Source organism: Xenia sp. Carnegie-2017, unplaced genomic scaffold (genome assembly GCF_021976095.1).
Source record: "Xenia sp. Carnegie-2017 unplaced genomic scaffold, XeniaSp_v1 HiC_scaffold_13, whole genome shotgun sequence".
Classification (NCBI taxonomy): domain Eukaryota; kingdom Metazoa; phylum Cnidaria; class Anthozoa; order Malacalcyonacea; family Xeniidae; genus Xenia; species Xenia sp. Carnegie-2017.
Window position 1 is genome coordinate 6,802,726 of NW_025813436.1, and position 22,962 is coordinate 6,825,687.

At 33.8% G+C, this 22,962-nt stretch overlaps 4 protein-coding genes across 8 annotated transcripts; all 4 read left to right on the forward strand.

Moving 5' to 3' along the window:
• Positions 1 to 137: 137 nt before the first annotated feature.
• On the forward strand, positions 138 to 11,906 carry LOC124449416 (vacuolar protein sorting-associated protein 11 homolog). The gene is made up of 37 exons (XM_047000342.1): positions 138 to 215; positions 310 to 384; positions 638 to 689; positions 788 to 909; positions 1,079 to 1,129; positions 1,206 to 1,274; positions 1,346 to 1,443; positions 1,518 to 1,564; positions 1,644 to 1,738; positions 1,972 to 2,067; positions 2,664 to 2,715; positions 2,778 to 2,850; positions 2,959 to 3,020; positions 3,493 to 3,572; positions 3,818 to 3,897; positions 5,384 to 5,455; positions 5,561 to 5,639; positions 5,901 to 5,945; positions 6,025 to 6,126; positions 6,219 to 6,260; positions 6,764 to 6,910; positions 6,993 to 7,098; positions 7,543 to 7,572; positions 7,732 to 7,832; positions 8,552 to 8,635; positions 8,882 to 8,932; positions 9,397 to 9,491; positions 9,638 to 9,712; positions 9,947 to 10,038; positions 10,217 to 10,302; positions 10,427 to 10,474; positions 10,649 to 10,722; positions 10,856 to 10,951; positions 11,035 to 11,094; positions 11,205 to 11,271; positions 11,342 to 11,407; positions 11,527 to 11,906. The coding sequence occupies exons 1-37, from the start codon at positions 201 to 203 to the stop codon at positions 11,638 to 11,640; spliced, it is 2,799 nt and encodes a 932-aa protein (XP_046856298.1). The 5' UTR covers positions 138 to 200; the 3' UTR covers positions 11,641 to 11,906.
• Positions 11,883 to 14,956, forward strand: LOC124449474 (palmitoyltransferase ZDHHC6-like). The gene is made up of 11 exons (XM_047000394.1): positions 11,883 to 12,168; positions 12,253 to 12,344; positions 12,531 to 12,687; positions 12,805 to 12,942; positions 13,016 to 13,069; positions 13,258 to 13,332; positions 13,432 to 13,512; positions 13,601 to 13,642; positions 13,917 to 14,062; positions 14,269 to 14,315; positions 14,777 to 14,956. Exons 1-11 carry the CDS (start codon positions 11,944 to 11,946, stop codon positions 14,875 to 14,877), a joined length of 1,158 nt encoding a protein of 385 aa, XP_046856350.1. The 5' UTR covers positions 11,883 to 11,943; the 3' UTR covers positions 14,878 to 14,956.
• A 92-nt stretch (positions 14,957 to 15,048) lies between these two features.
• On the forward strand, positions 15,049 to 19,050 carry LOC124449427. 5 transcript variants are annotated; one of them, XM_047000359.1, is made up of 6 exons: positions 15,049 to 15,174; positions 15,789 to 16,155; positions 16,537 to 16,625; positions 16,781 to 17,807; positions 17,992 to 18,460; positions 18,777 to 19,050. In XM_047000359.1, the coding sequence occupies exons 2-6, from the start codon at positions 15,876 to 15,878 to the stop codon at positions 18,781 to 18,783; spliced, it is 1,872 nt and encodes a 623-aa protein (XP_046856315.1). In that variant the 5' UTR covers positions 15,049 to 15,174; positions 15,789 to 15,875; the 3' UTR covers positions 18,784 to 19,050. The 5 variants fall into 5 exon arrangements, with proteins under 5 accessions (XP_046856315.1, XP_046856307.1, XP_046856334.1 ...); XM_047000351.1 differs by having other exon boundaries at positions 15,812 to 16,155; XM_047000371.1 differs by lacking the exon at positions 15,049 to 15,174 and adding an exon at positions 15,187 to 15,659 and having other exon boundaries at positions 15,812 to 16,155.
• A 523-nt stretch (positions 19,051 to 19,573) lies between these two features.
• On the forward strand, positions 19,574 to 22,312 carry LOC124459297 (vesicle transport through interaction with t-SNAREs homolog 1A-like). Its single transcript, XM_047008788.1, has 7 exons — positions 19,574 to 19,772; positions 19,903 to 19,961; positions 20,229 to 20,339; positions 21,175 to 21,261; positions 21,343 to 21,498; positions 21,672 to 21,733; positions 21,892 to 22,312. Exons 1-7 carry the CDS (start codon positions 19,679 to 19,681, stop codon positions 21,977 to 21,979), a joined length of 657 nt encoding a protein of 218 aa, XP_046864744.1. The 5' UTR covers positions 19,574 to 19,678; the 3' UTR covers positions 21,980 to 22,312.
• The last annotated feature ends 650 nt before the right edge of the window (positions 22,313 to 22,962 follow it).

Consider the following 22,962-nt stretch of genomic DNA (forward strand, 5'->3'; position numbering starts at 1 on the left):
AATTTGGATCGTGGATGTCAGATGTGTGATTCAACTATAGAGTAGAGTTAAAAAAGGTTTATTTTTTTTTTCAAATTTTTTTGATACCGTTCGAAGTAACTTGAGTTAGTTGTCTAAAATATTTTCAGTTTCAATTTTTCAAATATTGAACTGGAAGGATTGAAAGGGAAGAGTGGTTACATGCTGGTAATGACGACAATATGGCGATGTTGCAGGTGAGAAGCTCGAAGAGATGTATTTATGTATAATTTGTTGTGTTCATATGTTGCTTGGTTCTTGTTAAAGATGTTTTTAATTGTTGAATTGCAGTGGCGACGTTTCAATTTCTTCGAGAAAGACGTCGCTAAAAATGTTGAAACAAAACAACCTTGGAATTTATTGAAGGTCGTGTAATAAACTGAGTTTTTAAGTTCTATTGTTTATAGTTTTTATAATTGCATTATGTTGTATTTTGTAGCATGTCTGTGGTGGTCTTTGATACATATTGTACACTTGTGTCATTCCAATCGCTATAACTTAATAAACAATTTAAAGATGCACTATTGCACTCTAAATTATACTCCACTTAAAAGTTAAACTGATTGAGCATTTGTCATTTTAGCTGTACTTCATTGAGAAATGTATTTCTATTCCACAGGACGTAAATATAGTTGCAACAACAAGTGGCCGTGGGCAGCTTATTGCTGGAGGTAATTATTTCTTATTTGCTTTAAGTTCTCATATTAAATTGACCAACAATGTTTTGCTCTTATAATTATTAAGATATTCCAATAATTTTGTTAATCAGATATCGAAGGAAATATATACTTTCTGGATCGTAATTTAAACATCACAAGTATCAAAGCATTTGAAATTCGAGTGTCGCACCTATGCCAACTTAGGCAATACAATATACTTGTCTCTATTGGGGTATGTTTGTAATGTTTTTACTCTATTCCCGTTGTGTTCTACCATTGACTTTTATCCATTGCTGGTTTGATATTTTACAAAGTTTACACCATCTTTGGAATAGAATGAATCGTATCATTTTATCATTACTGTACACCAAGATTTCAGCTTGTTGGAACTTCTTTAACAGGAAGATGAAGTTGGCATTAATCCTCTAATCAAAGTTTGGAATTTAGATAAGGTGATTGTTCATAAATTTTAGTTTTAATCATAGACATATTTGTTGACAAATCTCTTTTTGTCTTTTTAATTATTAGACAGACAAGTTAGGAAATCCTTTATGCATGAGAATCACAAGAGCTCTTCCTGGGAACAAGCCTGTGGCAGTAAGCAAAATATTAACTTGATGATTGTGTAATATAACTGTAAGAATTATCATCTTAATATCTTTCAACAGGTGACATGTTTGTCTGTGTATGAAAATCTTACTCAAATGGCTGTGGGTTTTGAAGATGGGAGTGTTGTTGTATACAAAGGTGATGTTACAAAAGATAGGTATGATTTATGTTTCTTTCAATTATTCATTTGCTTGAATTGCTTGGTGTTTATTTGATTTCATTCCTTAATAGACATAGTAAATCACATGTCATTCATCAAGACAACCTTCCTATAACAAGTATGTGTGACTACGTCAGGAAATAAATGTTATGCTTTAATACCTAGGTCCTGGTTAACCATTTTTGATTGTTTCCAAGGTCTGTCATACAAGCAAGTGAAAAGCCATATCATATTGTTTGTCACTACAGTTGACTCAGTTATCTCATACAACACTTCGGCAAAAGATCAAAGAGTATGTGAAATAAATTGAGAATGCACGACCATGCTTAATTGTTGGTCAAAACAAGCTTTGAGTTTGTTTTTAGTTCAGGATATATTTATATAATTACCCATGCTTTTGTTGGAAATAGTTGGCAAATTCTATATTGTTTTTGTAAGCAAGAAATATTTTTACTGGGCTCATTTTAAATCATTTATACTGAGGCAAGTGAGATTCATAGGAAGCTTTGTTTGTTTTTTTTGCAGGAAGTTTTAGACATGCATGGTTGTAATCCACGATGTTCAGTTTTATCAGATATGTCTCAAGAGAGTCAATTTGTTTTTGTTGTTGCAAGGAAAGAGGTCTGTATAACCCGAGAGTATTGTTACATGTTTGTGGATGTAGATCATCCAGATTAGTAGAGTCCTGAGAAGGACTGTTGTTGTTGATGTTGAATGACGTTTCGACATCCTTAGCGGTACTCATCTTCAGAGTCAAGTGAGGAGTAAACATCAGGTTAGCTGTATTTGTTATCTGATTCTTGTACACCCACACCTTTCCTGTTCTCACAATATGATGATGTAGAACCAGATAACAAATAGGGATAACCTTATGTTTACTCCTTGCTTGACTTTGAAGATGACTACCACTAAGGATGTCGAAACATCATTCAACATCAACAACAACAGTCTTTCTCAGGACTCTACTAACCTGGATGATCTACATTCACCAACATATATATTATTACCATTTTTATAACTCTTGTTAAAGTTCCTGTATTTCTCATAGTTTCTCTACAACCCATCTAGCCAGGTCATTAGGTATTTCTAACCTTGAATGGAGGACTATTTTTTCAGGAATTAATTAAGTGTTCTTTAACTGAATGAACACTTATAAGTAGTTCTTGCAAAATTTACAATGTTCTGTTATTAATGCTAGGTCACTCATATATCCATAGGCTTTGTACTTTTATCAACCGGACTGTCGAGGAGCTGTGTTGCCATTTGAAGGTTTGTTAGTCATGTGGTTCTCATAAGTAATGTCATTGGTAACGTTGTCACTTGTTTTAAAGGTGAAAAATCGTTGATTTCTTGGCATCGTGGTTATTTGGTCGTTGTCAGCAATGATATGAGAACAATACCTGGGTGGGTATCTAATTTATGTCATTTTAAATAACATTTTTTTTATCAAAATACAATCGATTATTTGCGTCTACAATTTTATTACCAAATATGTGTCCTTATTGCCTTTAGACAAAGTTCTACACGTCCCATGAGTTTGGTCACAATATACGACATTCAAAACAAATTTATTGGTATGTTTTGTCATTAAATCCATTGTTCATTACTTTTTAATTTGCTTTCTACCTCATTGGTGGGGCAAGCAGAATATTTTCATATATATGTATAGTGAGCTCACTGCAGTATTGGTATGAACGACTCTAAATACCACGGCACTGCATAACCTTCACAGTTCTATCGTGACTTTCAGTGGCAAAAGACAGAACTTTTTTATCGTTTCCACTTTAAAGCGTGCTTGCGATTAAACTTATGAATAATTTGCCAGTTTTCCCTTTAGTAATTGCCATAACTCTGATGGATGAATTTGTACCGTTACCGTTAAATGGGGGAACTTTACGTACAATGAAACGTACCGTTACCGTTAAATGGGGGAACTTTACGTACAATGAAACTCATGTATTATTTCATAAATAATTAAGGACAAAATAATTGATCATCAGTTTTGTGTTACGCAGAAATTAAAACTATTGTCTATTTCTGTTTCAGCATTTTCTGGTCCTCTTCCCAGTGTCTTTGATGTTTTAAGCGAATGGGGATGTCTTTATGTCCTTACATCAGACAACACTGTAGGTGTAATGATGCTTTTTTTTAAAAAAATGAAATTTTGTTAGTTTCTTTTTTCGTCTAAGCGTCAATTGCGATGATCATTTTGTATTCTGTTGTTGACAAGATTACATTTCTGCAAATTATAAAAAACATAAAAGAGATGGGCCTTGTTTGATGAATATATTTGGAAAAAAGAGATTGAGAAAATTTTAGAAGGATCGGCTGTTGACTTTTTCATGTATTGAGAGGAAATTTTAACTTTTAGATTTATCAGTTTCAAGAAAAAGACACGCAGACAAAGTTGGAAATCCTATTCAAAAAAAATCTTTACGCTGTTGCTATCGAGTAAGTAATTTCATTAAGCAAGCAAAATTTTCATCTCAGCATCCCGTGTTTAGCATCCCATCCTAGTATCCCAGACCACAAAGTAGCGTATTTCAATACTGCGTTTCAGTCATTGGTTTCAGTCCTCAAAGTATCGTAGTTTAATATTGTGTACCAGTCCTCACAGTACCATAGTTATATATTGTGTACCAGTCCTCAAAGTACCATAGTTATATATTGTGTACCAGTCCTTGAAGTACCAAAGTTAAATATTGTGCACCAGTCCTCAAAGTACCATAGTTAAATATTGTGTACCAGTCCTTGAAGTGCCATAGTTAAATATTGTGTACCAGTCCTCAAAGTACCATAGTTAAATATTGTGTACCAGTCCTTGAAGTACCATAAGTTAAATGTGTACCAGTCCTCAAAGTACCATAGTTAAATATTGTGTACCAGTCCTCAAAGTGCCATAGTTTAATGTTGTGTACCAGTCCTTGAAGTACCATAGTTAAATGTTGTGTACCAGTCCTCAAAGTGCCATAGTTTAAATATTGTGTACCAGTCCTCAAAGTACCATAGTTAAATATTGTGTACCAGTCCTCAAAGTACCATAGTTAAATATTGTGTACCAGTCCTTGAAGTACCATAATTAAATATTGTGTACCAGTCCTCAAAGTACCATAGTTAAATATTGTGTACCAGTCCTCAAAGTGCCATAGTTAAATATTGTGTACCAGTCCTTGAAGTACCATAAGTGATATTGTGTACCAGTCCTCAAAGTACCATAGTTAAATATTGTGTACCAGTCCTCAAAGTGACATAGTTTAATGTTGTATAACAGTCCTCAGAGTACCATAGTTAAATATTGTGTACCAGTCCTCAAAGTGCCATAGTTTGATATTGTGTACCAGTCTTCAAAGTGCCATAGTTTAATGTTGTGTACCAGTCCTCAGAGTGCCATAGTTTGATATTGTGTACCAGTCCTCAAAGTGCCATAGTTAAATATTGTGTACCAGTCCTCAAAGTGCCATAGTTTGATATTGTGTACCAGTCTTCAAAGTGCCATAGTTTAATGTTGTGTACCAGTCCTCAGAGTGCCATAGTTTGATATTGTGTACCAGTCCTCAAAGTGCCATAGTTAAATATTGTGTACCAGTCGTCAAAGTGCCATAGTTTAATGTTGTGTACCAGTCCTCAGAGTGCCATAGTTAAATATTGTGTACCAGTCGTCAAAGTGCCATAGTTTAATGTTGTGTACCAGTCCTCAAAGTGCCATAGTTAAATATTGTGTACCAGTCGTCAAAGTGCCATAGTTTAATGTTGTGTACCAGTCCTCAAAGTTCCATAGTTAAATATTGTGTACCAGTCGTCAAAGTGCCATAGTTTAATGTTGTATACCAGTCCTCAGAGTGCCACAGTTAAATGTGTGAGATTGTTAACTATTTCGCCTAACGGCAAAATAGTTGGCTAACAATTCGTCAATAATCAAAATGTCATTTTGAATTAGTTTAGCTCGAAGTCTTCAGTATTCAGATGGTTTGATTGCTATCTTTACCCAATATGGAGACCATTTATATAGGTAAGCGTTGATATAAATTAATTTTGCTTTGCTTTTAAGCAAAACATTTTTGCTTTTCTGTGTTAAAGGTTTTTGTTTTTATAATTGTGATGTGTACCATTCCAGTAAGGGCGACCATGATGGTGCAATAAAACAGTATATAAAGACTATTGGATATCTTGAACCGTCTTACGTCATTAGAAAGGTATAAATATTTCTATAGGCAAATGCTTTTTACTGGTTGGTAAATTGATAGCACGCACTTCTTTAGTGCAGTTTATAGACAGCGTGCATTTATCTCTGGTTTACGTTTCTCTTTGGCAGATTACAGGACAGCAAACACTTTTTCATTGCAGATTACAAGACAGCATGTTCTTTTTGACTGATTGCAGGATAGCCAACAAAAGAAAGCATGTTCTTAACAATTTCTTTACCACTCATGCAGTGCTTTGCCTTTTGATTTCAGTTTTTAGACGCTCAGCGAATTCACAACCTCACTGCGTATCTTCAGGTGCTGTAGATTTTGTAAATTAAGATCATTTACAAGTTTTATATTTTTTGTGTGATAGCTCTTTTGTTTTTACTTATAGGCTCTGCACGAAAAAAATCTCGCAAATGCTGATCACACAACCCTTCTACTCAATTGTTACACAAAACTCAAAGATGTGTCCAAGTTGGACGAGTTCATTATGGCAAGTTGAAATAAATGACAAGATTTTTTCGTTGACAGTAAATTTGTAGACGAACCGTTAGAAAAATTTGTCATTTTCGTTTTTATTCGTAGACTGACAAAGAATTTAATTTCGATGTGGAAACAGCTATTAAAGTGAGACGCCAAGCTTGCTATTTGACAATATAGCCTAGCCAGCCAGCAAGCTCTAGTTCCGTGCAATGTGAATTTCAAAACGTAATCGTTATTCATTTCTTTACGAATGTCAAATGTATTGTTTTTACAGTCAGTAAGGCATTGAGAATTTTGCATTGCAGGACTAAATTGACGGGCTGGCTGACGGGCCACTCTACAGTCCATTTGCTCTATGATGTTATTAAATAATTAAAAATGGCGGAGAATGTCCCTGCAGATTATGGGGTATTTGTAGATTGCCTAAATTCGACTCCCGAGGAGGAAAGTAGGTAATGGTGTTGTGATGATGATCTGATGTTGAAAATTCTTTAACAGTGGTCATTTTTAGATACCAATAAAAACCAGCAGGATTACTTACTAATTTGGACGATTAACATCTACTAACTAGTGAAGGGTCGTTGTAATGAACGGCTTGTGGAAAGAAACAACGTTTTATTTACTGCATTCACCTTAATTTGATGTAGGTTTGTCGACAAGCAGCATATTTTAATCATGCGTTGTATCTGGCGGAAAAGTATGAACACAACGACTGGTATCTCAAGATACAGTTGGAGGATACGAAGAAATATCAGAAAGCACTGAACTATATAGGAAAACTGAATTTTCAAGACGTAAGTGATAAGTCATTCGTTCATCCCTATGTATTTTCGAGGTTGTAATACATTTGGCATCATCTTTTACGTCATTTTCAAGGCAAAAGATAATTTAAAGAAATATGGTAAAACACTGATGGAAGCTGAACCAGATAAAACAACGGAGTTATTGAAGTTGCTTTGTACTGACTATCGATCAAGTGAAAGTATGATCTCTTTCTTTTAGTTGCATCATGCGCATGATTTTGTCATTCAAATGCGCTCGCTGCATTGTCAAGTTGTAGAAATAGAAATGTTAAGTGGAAATACTAAATTTTAAATTTTAATTCAAATAAAAAGATTACCTTCTTTAGAAAGCTTTTGAAGAGCAGAATTTTGAAAAAATCTTATCATGTTTTCTACACGATCTTATTCAAAGTTACCCAACATTGACCATCCATCCACAACACTTTATATCAAGTTACAAGACTTTTACTCTACATCTATATGATCTTATTCATTGACCCAACGCGTGCATTCAATTTTTATCAAAAAGCGTGTTTGCTCGTTTTCATAAGATCTGCTTTTCTTAGTATACAAATACGGTACGACCAGTAAGCTTTCATATTGTTGCAATTGAATTTGAAATACGCTGTCAATGCTGTTTTTAGGTCCCCTTCTAAAAGATGAAGAGTTGGCAGGTATGTTATGTATGGTGAATGAAATTTTGCTGAAATATTCTCTTGTATAGAGGTCAAACACAAACAGGTTTCTCTTTTCGAAGAATTTCACCGTACAATTGGCTATTGTGAGTCACGAACTTTTTCCATCCTGTATTTATATATACATTTTACATGTAGGAAATACGAGAAGAGTTGAACGGGCTGAGCCGGAAACCTTCATTCACATTTTTGTCCATAAAAAGAACAAACTTATTGAGTTTCTGGAGCACATGACGAGGGTAAGCTAAAAACTGTCACATGTACCAATATGCTACTTGTACCATATTTGGAGTAAATAGCTCGACTAGTCGCAATTTGTTTGAGAAAGCATGCGCAGTACGCTCGTGCATTCACAGTCCTCTCAATCAATGATCGAGTTCATAGTCATGGCAAGAACCAATTGTGGGTGAACTTGCATTGCTTTTGGTGTAACTGGCTCAATTAGTTGCATATTTGAGCATCAATTTGACCACTGTCCAAGTTCATAGTCGTGGTAACGACCAACTCATCTGCGCATTTGTGCGATCTCGGGGTCTGATGGGCGGAGGCTTGCTATTTACATCAAAAAGTAGAAAAGCCTGGAGGAGCTGAAATCTCCAACCGAAACATTAAGATGCCACGCTCTAGTGCTCAACTCTCTCGGGGTATGGGGAGGCATGGACCGAAAACGTGATTTTTGTTTTGAAAATTTATCTTTTTTCTTTACAAGAATTTCTCATAAAAGAAACTAGAACATCCAAGGATACTGCAAGGTTCAAACAACAAACAAGGATTACCTGCTCACAATACATTGTCTCATTTAACTTTGAACCAATTAATTAATTCAAGACTATAAAGCTTTCATGATGCTAGTCGAAATAGAACTCCACTCCATTGCCAAACCCCACTCTCCATTTTCACAGTCGAAACAGAGCCACACTCCCTAAAACTCACTTCAATAAATTCAAATTGTTTTTAGGTACGCAAAAAATCATCGACCATGGTATGCATGACTTTGTTGGAGCTTTACTTAAACAAAGCAAAACATTGTAAAACGAAAATGGTAAACTTTCATCACTAAATATTTTATTTTTCGTTAATATATATGGCAAATATAGTAGCTTTGTTGATGTTCTGCATTACATCATATTATCCTTGACTATATATGTGCTTGCTTGAAACATGTCGATCAAGTTTCTTTATTAATTAAGCTCTAGGCTTTCTGGCTTAGCAATAATAAGTTGAATTATTATATTCTTATACCTCTTTGCTTATTTTAAATTATATTCAAAATTTGAATCATTGCTAGGATCAAGTTGAACCGGAGGCAAAAGCTCTAAGCCTGTTGCAAAATTTCGAGGTAAGCTGGAGTAGCTACTTTCTGCGTCAACCTTTAGTTTTTCTGTAAACCTTTCTTCAATTGTCACAACTAACCTTTCTTCAATTGTCACAACTCATAAAGCTGTTGCAACAGCAAATCAAATAGACATTGCCCATGCATACTCATTGAGCAACGGCTCTGATGTTGTCCCGGCTTTGTATGGACACCCGGACAACCAAACACCAGCGTGAACATATTTTATATTACATCTATAGCTAAGCCTTATTCGATACGAAAATAAACCATTCAACTTCTTATTTTGTCGGGGATCTGTTAGCGTTTGTCTTCTAATATCTGAAAGAAACTATGCTCTATTTTTGAATCACCAGTGATTACTAATTCGTTTCTTGTAGTTGAACTAATTATACCAGACAGTTTCCTCTTCATTTATATGGAATTGTTTCATGGCATAATGAATAATAATTAAACAAACTTTTATTTAGGGAAAGTACGAAATTGATAACGACCACGCTATGGTTCTTTCTCAAATGCATAACTTCAAAGCTGGAATTCTACTCCTCTACGAAAAATCAAAGTTGTAAGTAATCAAAATGTTGACTTCATACAGTTAATTATCAGTAGGGATGTGAGTGTGTGTGTTTGTGCATCATTTAGCATTCTATGTCTATTATTTCTATAATTCTCACACACGTTGATGTACTTATGCACATTGCTATCCATTAGGTTCCATCAAATCCTACGTTATCATATGGAGCACGATGAACATGTTAATGTTATGGAGACATGTCGAAAATATGGGTAGGAGTCATTTTGTGCTAATGATGAATCGTATTTCTACATATTTGCAACGACATAACGTGTGCAGACCATATATACCCACTTAATAAAAAAACATTTGGGACAAAGCTAAAATTGTAAGACATAGCTCATTTTGGCATGTTTGTCTAGAGTTGTTTCTAACTTTCGGTTGATTTTTATACATATGTGTTCGGTAAAAGATTAACGAAAATTTTATCAATTCTTTCTGTTTAGTTCGCAAGACTCGAATTTATGGGTTCAAGCTCTGTCTTATTTCGCCAGTAAAGAGAACGACTGTCGAAAATATATAATGGAAGTGTTAAATTGTATCCTTTGTAAAGTTTTACAGTAGTTGAGTGTTTTAGTATGTGAAAAAGTTAAGTTCTTGTTCAGTTCTTGTCACCTCCAGGCTTGCTAAAAAATCGTTTTCACCTGTTCGTCTCCAAACGTCGGAGTCCCTTGGTTGTCCATTTTTTACTTAGCTTTCTTAACAAACTTTTATAGACATTGATCGTCATAATTTACTGCCACCTTTACTTGTGCTTCAGACTCTTGCTCATAGTTCCACTGCAACACTTTCAGTTGTTAAGGTTGTTACGTACATTGTGTGTATTTGAAGTCTTCAAATTTTCCTCTCATACGTAGAGGGAGATGGGTGACTTTAGGTGATTTCGTAACATGATATTTTAATGGTCATTATCATCTTTTATTCAGGATTATATCATCAAACGTCTTCAACAAGAAGACGAACAAATAGCAGAGGTTTGTCCTAGAAAATTTACGTTAGAATTTTATTATGACAACTATGGAAATCAATCCAATCATAAATTTTCTTTTCTTATTTTGGCGACGTAGCCAACCCAGGCTTGCGACGTGATTGGCTGTGAATTTGACTGTATATTCATTGTATTTTCCAATCATACTTTTCTTCCATAGGACGAAAGGCTCATACGTCAATATAGAGAAGAAACAGAAAAAATGCGAAATCAGATTAAAGAATTAAAAACAAGGTGGCAGCAGAATAAAGCTTTTTCGTGCGAATATTGACCGTATCTCTCTGTATGCAATGCCTTCAGCATTAATGTGGTCGAAAATGGACTTTTGTTTGAATTACAGTAACGTCATTTTTTCTTGTTTTTGTAGTGCCATAATATTTCAATCTGCAAAATGCAGTCTATGTTCCAGACCTCTTGAGTTACCTGTAATCCATTTCTTTTGTCAACACTCTTTTCATACTGCGTAAGTTAAAATGTTTATGTTGGCCTCCTCTGTACATCTGTGTTTCACTGATATTACCCCGCTATGGTGTTGTTTTCATGCAGTTGTTTCGAAGGCTACGCTGAAAAAGATGATGAATGCCCAATATGTGCTCCAGAAAATAGGTATAAAGATTTTTTGACTTTATGCCTACCTTCAAACATGCTATGCCTTAGTAAACATGTACAAGTTAAGTTTTTGAAATCTATATTTTTATGTTAAACGTTATTTTAAGAAAAGTCCTTGATATAATTCGTGCTCAAGAAGAAATGAAAGATCTTCATGATCAGTTCCACAATCAGGTTTGCTCACTGGAGTCTTATTGTTGTTTTTTTTTAATATCAGCTGAGAGTTTTTCTTTCTATGTTTTAGCTTGAAAGAGCAAATGATGGATTTTCAGTTGTTGCTGATTATTTTGGTCGTGGTGTATTTAACAAGGTAAAACGAGTAATTTTAACTGGTTTTTTTTTAAAATCTTCCAACATCGAAAAATGCATACAGTTTTAACAAATACTTATTTTAATGCTATATTCAACTGTGTTTTTTCCCATTTTCAGGTGACAATCGTGACGGATCAAACAAGTAAAAAGCAGAAAGGAGTTTCAGCACTGGATGAACAAACCCAACGCAACTTGTTGATGTCAAAGTCGTCTGGAAATCCTTTTCTCTAATATTTGTGAACTGTGAATTAGTGCATGAATAATTTCACAAGTTTCAATAAAAAGAAAGAAATGCAGGAGCCATTTGAATCTTCTGCATGCTTTGTAAAGAATGCAGAATACATCATGAATATCAAAATTTTGCAATCGATAACAATCGATAACAATCATTAGCAATCGATAGTAAATATTTAATGACGTCATAAATATTTGCAGCTGATGGAAACCAATACTTATTATTAATACGAGAAATCAGAAAAGATAAGTTGAATTTCGGATAATGGTTCACAATACTCTTTTAAGTTGTTGGTATTTATGGCTTTAGGTCGTTTACTTCACTGGGGTCCTCTTACGGCACTAACAATTATATTTACTCTCTTCATTGCAAGCGTATACTCATCTTTGGTTTGGTGGAGTCCATTAAATGTTGCAGGACTGATAAATATTGCTTTACTAGTTGTCTTCCTCGTCTGTATATTGTATAATTTTATTAAAGCTTCTCGGATTGGCCCTGGATATGTTCCATTACGATGGAAACCGGTGAGTCGAATCATACCTTATCATATTTCAAGAGGCTTTTGGGAATTTAGATTGTAAAATTCAATGAATCTAATTTGCGTCTAGGAAAAGACTACGGACGAAAAATTTATGCAATTCTGTCAGATATGCGAGGGATACAAAGCTCCAAGGTCTCATCATTGTAGGCAATGTAACAGGTGTGTGCTTTACATGTTAAACATTATTGATTACCTCTTGGATTCCCTACACTTTTATAAAAACATGTTTTTTTCCTTTGTCAATTCCCTCACCAGTCACCATCAGACTTCACTATCCATTAATGAGTAATTCACCACAAAATTCTGTGGCAAACAAACAAAACTAATACTTATGCTATGTACTAGATGTGTCATGAAAATGGATCATCATTGTCCTTGGATAAATAACTGTGTTGGACACAAAAATCACAAGCGATTTACATTATTTCTATTCTTTGTTGTTATTGGTTGCTCGTATGCTGCAGTACCTTTGATTGGTTGTATTTATTATGTCTTTACTATGGTAAGTATTACATTATTTAATGACCAATTCTCTGTAATTTGTTTATGATATGCATAAGTTGTACAGGCAAAGATTTCTGATTGACAGAAATTTTAACAAAAGGCTTATTCTTTGTAGGTGAATCCAATGGCCTATAGACGATTTTTGTATGCGCAATTAGTTCCATTTGAATTTTATCATCTACTTGGTATAGTATTTTGCATTGGCTTGGATATTGGTGTTACAATTGCAGTTGCCTTGCTGTTATTTTATCAGGTTTTTATTGAATAGAATCGACTTTCTTACTCATTTATTTGAATATAAATGATTATTATTCCTTTACTTATAGATTAAAGATATTGTTCGCAATGAATCAGCAATAGAGGCATGGATTGTTGAAAAGGTCAAATTCTTGACTCATCTCAAGATCTTAACCCTTTCTTTCCCACTGTTGCCAAATGGCAACAACAACAAAATAATCCAAAATCTAATGACAAAAAGCTTGGGAAGTTAAGGAATAATCCACGTTGTACATCAATGTTTTTTAAAGTTCTTTTATGTAGCACTTAATCATAATGCTTGCATTTTTAGGCAGCACACCGGTCCAAGAATGATGTAAAGTTTATCTACCCATATAATCTTGGTCGTTGGGAGAATATCAAGCAAGTGAGATAAAGTATTGGAGAGATTTTAGCAGAATTTTGGATGGTTTCTATCAACTGGAGATAATTGTTTTTTAATCTTGCTTTATTATAAATTGCTTAGGTGCTTCATTTCAATGGTGATTATATTGGTGATGGAATACACTGGCCAGTGGTGGAGAGTTGTAATCAGTATTCTCTCACTGTAAATATTCAACCATGACATGCATTTTTTTTGTTGAATCTTAAAACATGAAAATAATTTGTTTTGTGTTCTCTGTCTTACTTTATAGGTTGAGCAATTGAGGCAAAAACAAGTTAAAAGACATTATTCAGTAAGTTCTTATAGAGTAAGTTCTTAAGTTCTTAAGAGTGCATTTTAAGCATTACATGTAAAGTAGCCATCTAATTTTTTCAATAAATACACTCACACTTTAATTTGAAAAATTGCTTATTTGATCCCTACTTCCTTTATTCCTTTCTTTCTTTCTTTTTTGTTTATTTGTTTGCTTTATTTATTTATGTCTAGAGCTCTAGAACAACCATAGCTAATTCATGGCATCAATTTCATGATTTTCATTCTTTATAAAGATGAAGCTATTTTTTAAGGTGGAGTTTAAAAGCACTGTGACTTTTAATGGCAGTTTCTGTGGTTGGCGAAATGGTTTAAAAACTTGCCTTACTTTCCCTTGTTCTGTGGAAGGACGATTACGTTTTGAAAAAGATGAAATTCTTGTGGTAACACGCTGGAGAAAGTATGTTTGTCATATTGTATTGTAGTGAATAAGTTACTGATATTTAGCTTATAAAATGTCCATTAAAATACTTTTCTTTAAAACAACACTATCGTCATATAGGTACACTCTGGTATGATAAGAATAAAAAGATAAACCAAGCGCTGACGATCAACAATCTTCTTGACAACTTCATACATAAATTTAATCAGGTTTTCATTTTTTAGACATTGGCTCTATGCTATGAAAGTGGAAAACGAGAAAAAGAATTTAGGTAAATCTTAATCATTAGTTACTCATTCTTTATTCTCTCTTTCCCTCTAATTACAGAATTACCTGATTACGTCTGTGACATCTCCTGCTTTTGAACACTACTAAATAGTTTACAATCAAACAAATTTTGTTTTCAACTTTGAAGTTGCTGTTTTAATGCATTTCTTCTCCTGAAATTTTAAGATCTGTAAATAGAGTTTTTGAACTCCAAGATTCCGACCATCAGTGCTCTGATACAGGCATGTAACCAGGGGGGCTCATTTGCTGCATGTGCATTACTCATGTATTTTAGTCTCACATTTGTGCCCCCCCCCCCTCTCCCCCATTTACCAACCTGTGATGTTGTCTGAGCTTGTTATTTGTTTCCTATAACGTTTGGCTACTTTGACCTGGATATGCATTACGAAGTGGCTCTTAAAACTGAATTTTTATGTTATTCTAACACTATTTCCTATTTTTCAGCAAAAGACCCTCAAAAAGGATGGTTTCCAAGAAATTGTGCTATCAGACTGGATGACCATGATGGAGATATAACTAACCAAGACAAGTCAAAAGACGAATAGCATTTTCACAAGTTTTTATAAACTCCATTCCCGTATTTTGTAATCGTTGAACGAAGAATAAGCCATCTAGAATGGTAAATTTTGCTTGTTTGTGTAAAGTTAATCTTTTTGAATGCAATCCGACATTTTCTTCGCGATTTCTCGGAAGTTCCGTCAATTTTATCTAAAATCTGACGGTTATCTCAATGGTCTTTCAGTAGGAGTTACAAAGATGGAGATGTCAAATGAGTTTGTTGTAAAATTTTGTAAAAAATTGTCGGTAATGCATAATTAAAGAAGGGAAAATTTTGTTCCTAGGTAAGCAAGTTACTTTTTTTTTGGTTGTCATTTCTAAGCACATGTTTTGGCCTGTTGATTTTGCGTAGAGAAAATGCCATTTTACATTCACAACTACTGCATACGTTGCAGCTTCGCTGTTAAGAATTCGTGATCTGATAAGCCAGAAGTATGAAAGTAAATTGTATTGATTGCTACGTTCTTGAAGCCTCATAGCAAAAGTAAATTGCTAATGCTGAACTTGCTTTAATTCGTTTGGTAAAATAGAAAACGAAACATTCTCAAGTGGTATATTTGTGTGCCAAACATATGTTGTTATTTTCCGAGCTAGGACTCGATATTCGGTGGAATACAGATATATGTAAAAAATGATTGTTGTTGAGTTTCTCTATATGATCGTGTTGTTGATTCCCACTAAAGGAAAAAAATGTATTTAGGTTTAAAGTGCAACAAACTATTTGCTGCTAACGAAGATTTAATGGTTTTGACCATATGTTTATGCTTAGGTATAACGTTACTGCAATAAGACCTACGTGTTGTTATTTAAAATTCTGCAAATATTTCTCAAATGTACTAAATCTTTAAGGTAAAATGTTTACTAATTGTTAAACAACATGTTTTTGGGTAAGTTAAAGAAATGGCCCATTTGTATTGACAGTTGAATTGTAGAGCAAGTTTAATGTTGATGCTGCTGTTTGACTAACATTTGGCTGGTATAAGTAATGGCATTGAAAGAGGGGGAACATGATGGTCCTAGAGAGTTGGAAATTTTCTCTGATGAGCAAGTTGAGGAGGTAATGGAATCACTTGAGCACTTTAAAGGGAAAATTGAGCAACTTCAAGCATATTGTGAACAAGTAAACCAGAGTAGAATGAAAGCCAAAGAGGAACTTATTGAAGAGAAAAAGAAACATAACCAGGAACTTGCTAAGCGTGAAGAAGAAATGAATCTGTTGAGAAATGCCAACATAGAGTTGATGTCTAACAAAGTGGCTTCTCCAGGTATGCATATAATATATTTGCAAATAATTTTGAAGAAAGTATTAGCAATATAATTATACACATGTCCTTGGTCATATATTTCAAATTTCATTTTTATATCAAAGACTAATCTTCTAGTTCACCTCCAGATACGATGTAACTATCAGGAATGTTTATTTATCATTACTTATAATGGAAAATATTTCAAAGAAAGCATTAGCAATATAATAAAACACATGTTCTTCGTCTTATATTTCACTTTCATTTTCAAATCATGTGCTAATATTATAGTTCATCTCCGAACACCACAGGAATGTTCATTCATATCAATATTTATGAGTTTGTTGAAAATTTATTGTTATATCAATCAATTAAATGGGGTTTTTCATTTGTCTCATGAAGAAAAGAGAGGTAATTTTTCTGTGGCTGTACTCAAGTGTGCAATTGATGCTGAAAGTGCTGAGGCAAGAATACAAGATTTGACATCAAAGGTAAGCCTACTTTTCCTCATGGATATTCACAATTCTCAACACTCCATCATAGTTTTGGCTAATCTAGGATAAGCTGCCATGTCAGATGAAAAAAGCTCTGCAAAAACTTTTCTATGTATCATACTCTGCAGAATGTGAATTTCTTACATTTATAGGTGCGCTGTTTAGAACTAACTTTGGCAGAGAAAGACAAGCATGTCTCACTTATGGAGTGGCAAATTATGAATCTAGAGGCAACAGTTGCTACATTGCAGGCAGAGCGTGATCAATTGATCTTGGAGTTGGACTTAAATAATCCCAATGAAAGTCATATCCAAAATGAAGACATTGATCACACTCATTTTCAAGATGACTTTCAAAATAAACAGATATCTTCCCAAGCACTTTATTGCAACAGAAACCATAATGGGACTGTAAATGAAAGAAATGAAAATTTATCGTTGAGACAAATGCTGAGCATGTCTGCTGAATGGATTGTGAATAAAGGTCCCATTTCACATGCTCACAGACATCCACTGCGCACCTTTAGTGGGAGTATAAAACGTGATGGTCGTGGCAAAGACTTTTCCCATTCTAATGCCACTCATAGTCTCGAGGATTTTGAAGATTTTAATGAGGTCGACAATGGTTTGGGTCTGGGAAAGCTCACGAGGACCACAAATTTCTGTGATATATTGGACGCTGATGAATATAGCAATTTCCATGTTTCCGATACTCGCTTGAGCAATGCTGACTCTGTTTTAGAGGTTCTTGGCGAAGAAAATGGATCTGCTCTTCAACCACTTTCTAAGAAATGGGCAACGTTCGAGAGTGGCCTGGCAAACTCCCTTGAGGAAGACACCTTTGACAAAAGCATTGTGTCAGAAATCTCGCTTACATCTCCAAGAGGAATTGATAGCTCACTTCTCCAACCAAGGGACAGGGAATCTCTTGACAGTTCCACGAGCGATTTTAGTTCAGCTTTTCACTCCAGTCAAGATTTTATGGTGAGTTCAACTGAGGAAGCATGGGGAGAAGTAAGAGGCAATCTTCCTCCTCATGAAGTGAAGAAAGTCATGTCGAAAACGGAGATGTCAAAAAGTGATAGTTGCATTTTGACTACTAGAGCCAAATCGCCAGTGTCTGTCAAGAAAGAGGACATCTGGAATTTTACACCTGATAGTGTTGTCAATGTTTCAACAGGTTTGTGTGCTACAGAGATGTTGCCATTGCTGTATATTTTTTGTTTCGTGTCTATTTGTTCATCTATTTTATCTACGGAAAGATTTGAAAACTAAATTTGGATAAAATTGATTGGTCTGCTACTTTTAATTTTTCTGTTTTACATAAGTATGATCTATTTTTCAATCTTCTTCTTCTTCTCCAGGTGAAAATTTAATGGAAAAGTCGTCTCTTCAATCGGTTGGTAGATCTCGTTTGTTTACTACAAGTATCGAGATCTTGATGAACAACTCTACAGTTGATGGAACGCCAAGTGAGGATGTTCTACATGTAGAGGATGGTTGTGGACAAGCTGCGTGTACTGTCAATGAGAATGTGAAGAAAGAAGGGATTATAGAGGATAATGAAGAATCTCGGAAAATTGAAAACGTTATATTAAGACATGAATTAAATGAGGGGACTACCTCTCATGTGAAGCCTCTTGGCAAATCAAATTCTGCCTGTGATAGGTCCTCTTCCAAGGAGGAATTGCTTGAAGGAAAGCATGAAAAAAGTTTAAGTGATCCTATTAAGAAACCCGATCAGAAACGTGGAGTACGGAAATTAAAAGAGTATCAGAAATGGCAAAAGCATGGAAGACGTGGAAAGCCTCCTGGCGACTTGAAAATTTCTGAGTAAGTTTGTGGTTTCTAGAACAAAATTTCTCTGTGAATTTCAAATATTGGAGTGTTCTACCATAAGCGCTTTGTCTGCATGCGCATGTAAATTTTGTTTCAATATTGTTTGCCTTTCAAAAGATCTTACTAAATGTTTATATGAATTGTGATTAACGAATTCATATTAATAATATAATATTAATATAATATTAATATTAATAATTAATATAATATAATATTTATATTGTTTATATTAATTATTTTATAACCGTTTGCAACTCATTGCAATCTAGATGTACATTTAATATACTAACACCTTTTCGCCTTATTTCAGTTGCTGAATTGGATGAAATTCCATGGATAACAACAAGCTAACGAATCTCACTATAAATACGGATCAATACTGATGTGTTGCGTTTATATACTTAGTGAAGAGTTATGTCGTATAGAAAATATCAAATTTTGTACATAAGTAGCCGATTTCTAGAGATTTCGATAAAATCGTACAATGGCGAGAAATTTCGTATGTAAATATTGTTATCTCTTTAATGTTAGGATCAGCTTAGCTGAAACACAGGAATAAAATAAAATATCCTTTAAATACGATAGTCACTTGGCATGACGTTGACCAATATTCTTGTGTGCGTTCTTCATGTCCAATGAGTTAAGGTACAACGTGACATACAACTTTCATACAGGTTATTACATAAATTTTGTGAAATTTTTGCACTAATAGATGAGAAGTTTTAATTGTGAATTGTCAGTCCGAGTTTGTTATTTGACAAAGACCACGATGCATTTGATTTTCGTTCACCATATATTTGTTAACATTCTATATTGCTTTGTTCGAAACGAAACATTTTAGTGAGTTGATCTGCAGGAATCAAACATTAGAAATGTCAAGGATCCATAATTCCGATTCAAATGTTTATTCTTCTGATCTGGGTAAGAAATTACCACAGTAATAAACTTAAAAGTTACTATCAGATGACGTTTGGAGCTTGCTGATGGACGTCTATCACCTCGCACCTAGTCCTCAATTTTCGAATGGAATTGGATGGATTGGATTGGAATGATGTGATTCGAATTCGTGTTGGATCAGGTTGGATTTGTACAAATTATTGCGTCATTTTCGGATTTAACTGTTATCAAAATGGTGTTATCAATAGGGAAGGTTTTGAATTGTGTTTTGTCGTCTATTTCTTTAACTTCTGGCATATTTAACTGTTAAGAAATATGGGCGATCTCTTTGGAAGTTACGAACATACTTTTGGCACGTTAACAGCCGAAATTACATCAAAAATTGGCCGTATTCCTAGCCTAGAATCAGGTGAAAATCTAAAAGCAATTTTTATTTTACTAATTTGTCGTCGTCGTTGTCGATGTGTAAATTTATTGAAGTAGATATAACTGTATGGAATTAATACTAAAGAGTGTCCTTTATGTGCTATCTCGTTAAGGGAGTAAGAAAAATGAAGTCAAGAACGTTGAGAAACTATTTGATGAAGTCAAGGAATTAGTAAGAAAATATATTGACATATTAAAATGACAACAACATTCAAATTATCTTTTTTGGAAAAACTCAAAACTATTTATGTATAAACTATTTATTTGTTTATTTCAACGTTTCATAAATGTGGATTTGATTGTCTTACTGCTTTTGCCAATCATAAGGACCTTTGCCAAACAGAAGGAAGCATTGAAATAAATAAGTTCTTGACATCAAATAATTATGACATATATTATTGATATATGCTGGTTTATTTGTGTCACATTACTTGATTAGTTGGAGCAAATGGACTTGGAGGCTCGTGAACAGCCAGCTCCTGATAAGACAAAATTATGCAATCGTGTGAAAACATATGAAAAAGAGGTCCAAAAACTTGAGCAGGAACTGGTAAATGTATATTTGTGTGTTTATTCACCGTTATATTGGTAGAATTGTTTCTTATTACACTTGCTTCAAATATTTAATGCTTATGTTAGAAGTGAAAAAAGCCAATTTGGGGATTTTGACATGATAACTCCAAAACCCCCAAAAAAACAACAGACTTCAATTGGAAAAGTTTGAAAAATGAATGTTTTATCATAGTATAAAATTTTTATTATTATTCTTAGTGTACCGCAAATGCTCGCTTTAGCTCCACAGTGCTTATTTAATCATTCTGATTTTTGAATGTGGCACTAATGCATGTATGGCATATATTAATCATTTTTTTACTAAAGAAAATAACTTTATTGCCCCAAGAAAATAACAAGTAGACAAAATCTATTTACATGATATTATATAATATAACTTAACATAAATAATGTCACAGATTTGCAGGATGAGATTGATGTAAATTATAAAGTTTAATAACTCAATATTTCTTCCCATTCTGAGTGCATCACTTAAGCAGGAGCAGTGTTCAAGTGAGCATTTACGGTATTTTATATGGTATGAAGATATATGTTTAATTATTTATGAGTCTGTGGCTTTATGCACATTCATTTTGTGGAGAAAATGTTCGATTTCAAACCACTAAAGGATAAAATGAAAAATGTCATATGATTTCTATTCAATTCTTTATATTTTCATAAATTTGTTTTGCATAAAATGTTTTTATTTATTGGTAGATTGGGGGAGACCTTGCAAAAAATTGTGTATCTCCCAGTAAAACCAGCTCTAAGGCCTGAGAAGTAATTGTATGTAACTGTAGTTTCTTAAGATTATCAATTTTTGCATTATGTAGAAAAAAGCCCAAGTAAAATTTGGTGACTATGAAGCTGACAGAAACGAGTTGTTAAATTCGGATTTTACATCCAGTTCTGAGGATCAGGTAGGACTCCCAGTCTGTGTATGAAAGAAGAGCTTAGTTGCTTGAAAATTCTTTATTTGATTTATCTTTTTGATATTTCAGAGAACTCGGTTATTGAATAATACAGAGCGATTGGAGAGAAGCTCAAACCAACTTGATGATGGCTATAGAATGTGTATTGAAACAGAGGAGATGGGCACAGTCATAATGGATAATTTGCAGAGAGATCGTGAAGTGATGATGAGAACTCGAGAAAGGGTGAGCAAAATTCTCCTAACTATCAGAATTTATCTAACTGCATTTCAAACTAGTTTATCATAAATTAAATCCTATTGCCAACTAAATACATAAATCCTATATACAATTTATTGTTTAAATTATAAAATAAATGAAAATGCCATTTTGCTTAAATGTTTTTCATCATATCCTAGCTTCGAAACACGGATCAAAATCTTGGAAAAAGTTCAAGAATTTTAACTGGAATGATGAGGAGGTAAATAGTCAGAATAGGCAAAAAAAAAGTTGAATGTACTTTCATTTGCAATAGCAAGCGTCAGTTTCAGGACTTTTTTTCATAGACAAACATTTACGTAGGTAAACTTCTATTTTATATAGTTCTTTTTTAGTTTCATAAATTTTTTATTTTTCTAGAATTGTGCAAAATAAAATCATTATGGCAGTCATATGTCTGATCATAATTGGTGCGATTAGTTTTGTCATTTATATGGCTGTTCACTAAACTTTTTGGTTTTGTTACATTTTGAAAGAGGCAACGTACTGGCACATCATAAAATGACATACATGAGTGCGTATATGTGTATATGAGATACAACCGTCTTTTTTAATGGTAGATTTTCGCCATTGTAATTCACGAATTATGGCAAAACTTAGAACGAAAAGTTGTTTTTTTTTCTTTATATAAAATATTTATCCTTGGCAAACAGAAAGCAATAGCAGACTGTATTTGATAAAGTACATTAATTAACTTTGCACGCTGTAAGTGAATAGACTATAGAAAATAAGAAGAGTATTTACACTTGTTAAGATAAATACATTATAGACCACTGTTCAATCGTATATTACTTTGATAACGAGGAGTGCTTAAGTTGGAAAAGAATCGAAGGAGTTAGAGATCTTGGTCTTTATGATTAAGTAAGTAGATTAAAATACTTTTGAAAGTCGATGATAAAACATGAAGTTGGTGAAACATAATTTATCTCTTCCAAGAAGTCAAACTATTGTAGACATCGGAGCCAATCTTAACTTTTCAGTGGGTTTGATCAATTCTCAGTGAGTTTGGTTTTTCCGTGGTTCGGTCTTTGGCAGGTTTGGTTTTTCGGTGGTTCGGTTTTTTGCAGGTTTGGTTTGTCGAATGTCGATGGTTCGGTCTTTTGCAAGTTTGGTTCTTTCGGTGGTTCGGTCTTTTGCAGGTTTGGTTTGTCGATGGTTCGGTCTTTAACTAACTGAAGCCACTTCTTACCACGCAATAGAGACTGTTCTCGTTCTAATCTTCATTCTTCTATTCTACATTTTGAGATACAAGTTTCTTTCCTCGTTTTTTCTATGGAAGAAGGTCACGTTTACCAAGCATTGTTTGGTCTTATTCTTTTGCGAGAGAAGTGTCATCTTTGAAACATTTTACATCTTTATTGCAAGCTCTCTATTGTTCTGATTTATGATTAATAAGTTAATCAATTTAATTAATAAGTTGATTGAAATTTG

Bases quoted from the DNA above. Each gene is read 5' to 3' on its own strand.
- LOC124459297 (XM_047008788.1), top strand. From the start codon at position 19,679: ATGGGCGATCTCTTTGGAAGTTACGAACATACTTTTGGCACGTTAACA. The intron at 19,773-19,902 runs GTGAAAATCTAA...TATCTCGTTAAG, and splicing joins TATTCCTAGCCTAGAATCAG to GGAGTAAGAAAAATGAAGTC. The intron at 20,340-21,174 runs GTAAATGTATAT...TGCATTATGTAG, and splicing joins AAAAACTTGAGCAGGAACTG to AAAAAAGCCCAAGTAAAATT.
- LOC124449427 (XM_047000359.1), top strand. From the start codon at position 15,876: ATGGCATTGAAAGAGGGGGAACATGATGGTCCTAGAGAGTTGGAAATT. The intron at 16,626-16,780 runs GTAAGCCTACTT...TTACATTTATAG, and splicing joins TACAAGATTTGACATCAAAG to GTGCGCTGTTTAGAACTAAC. The intron at 17,808-17,991 runs GTTTGTGTGCTA...CTTCTTCTCCAG, and splicing joins TGTTGTCAATGTTTCAACAG to GTGAAAATTTAATGGAAAAG.
- LOC124449474 (XM_047000394.1), top strand. From the start codon at position 11,944: ATGGCTTTAGGTCGTTTACTTCACTGGGGTCCTCTTACGGCACTAACA. The intron at 12,345-12,530 runs GTGTGTGCTTTA...GCTATGTACTAG, and splicing joins CATTGTAGGCAATGTAACAG to ATGTGTCATGAAAATGGATC. The intron at 12,688-12,804 runs GTAAGTATTACA...TATTCTTTGTAG, and splicing joins TTTATTATGTCTTTACTATG to GTGAATCCAATGGCCTATAG.
- LOC124449416 (XM_047000342.1), top strand. The intron at 385-637 runs GTCGTGTAATAA...TCTATTCCACAG, and splicing joins AACCTTGGAATTTATTGAAG to GACGTAAATATAGTTGCAAC. The intron at 5,456-5,560 runs GTAAGCGTTGAT...GTACCATTCCAG, and splicing joins TATGGAGACCATTTATATAG to TAAGGGCGACCATGATGGTG.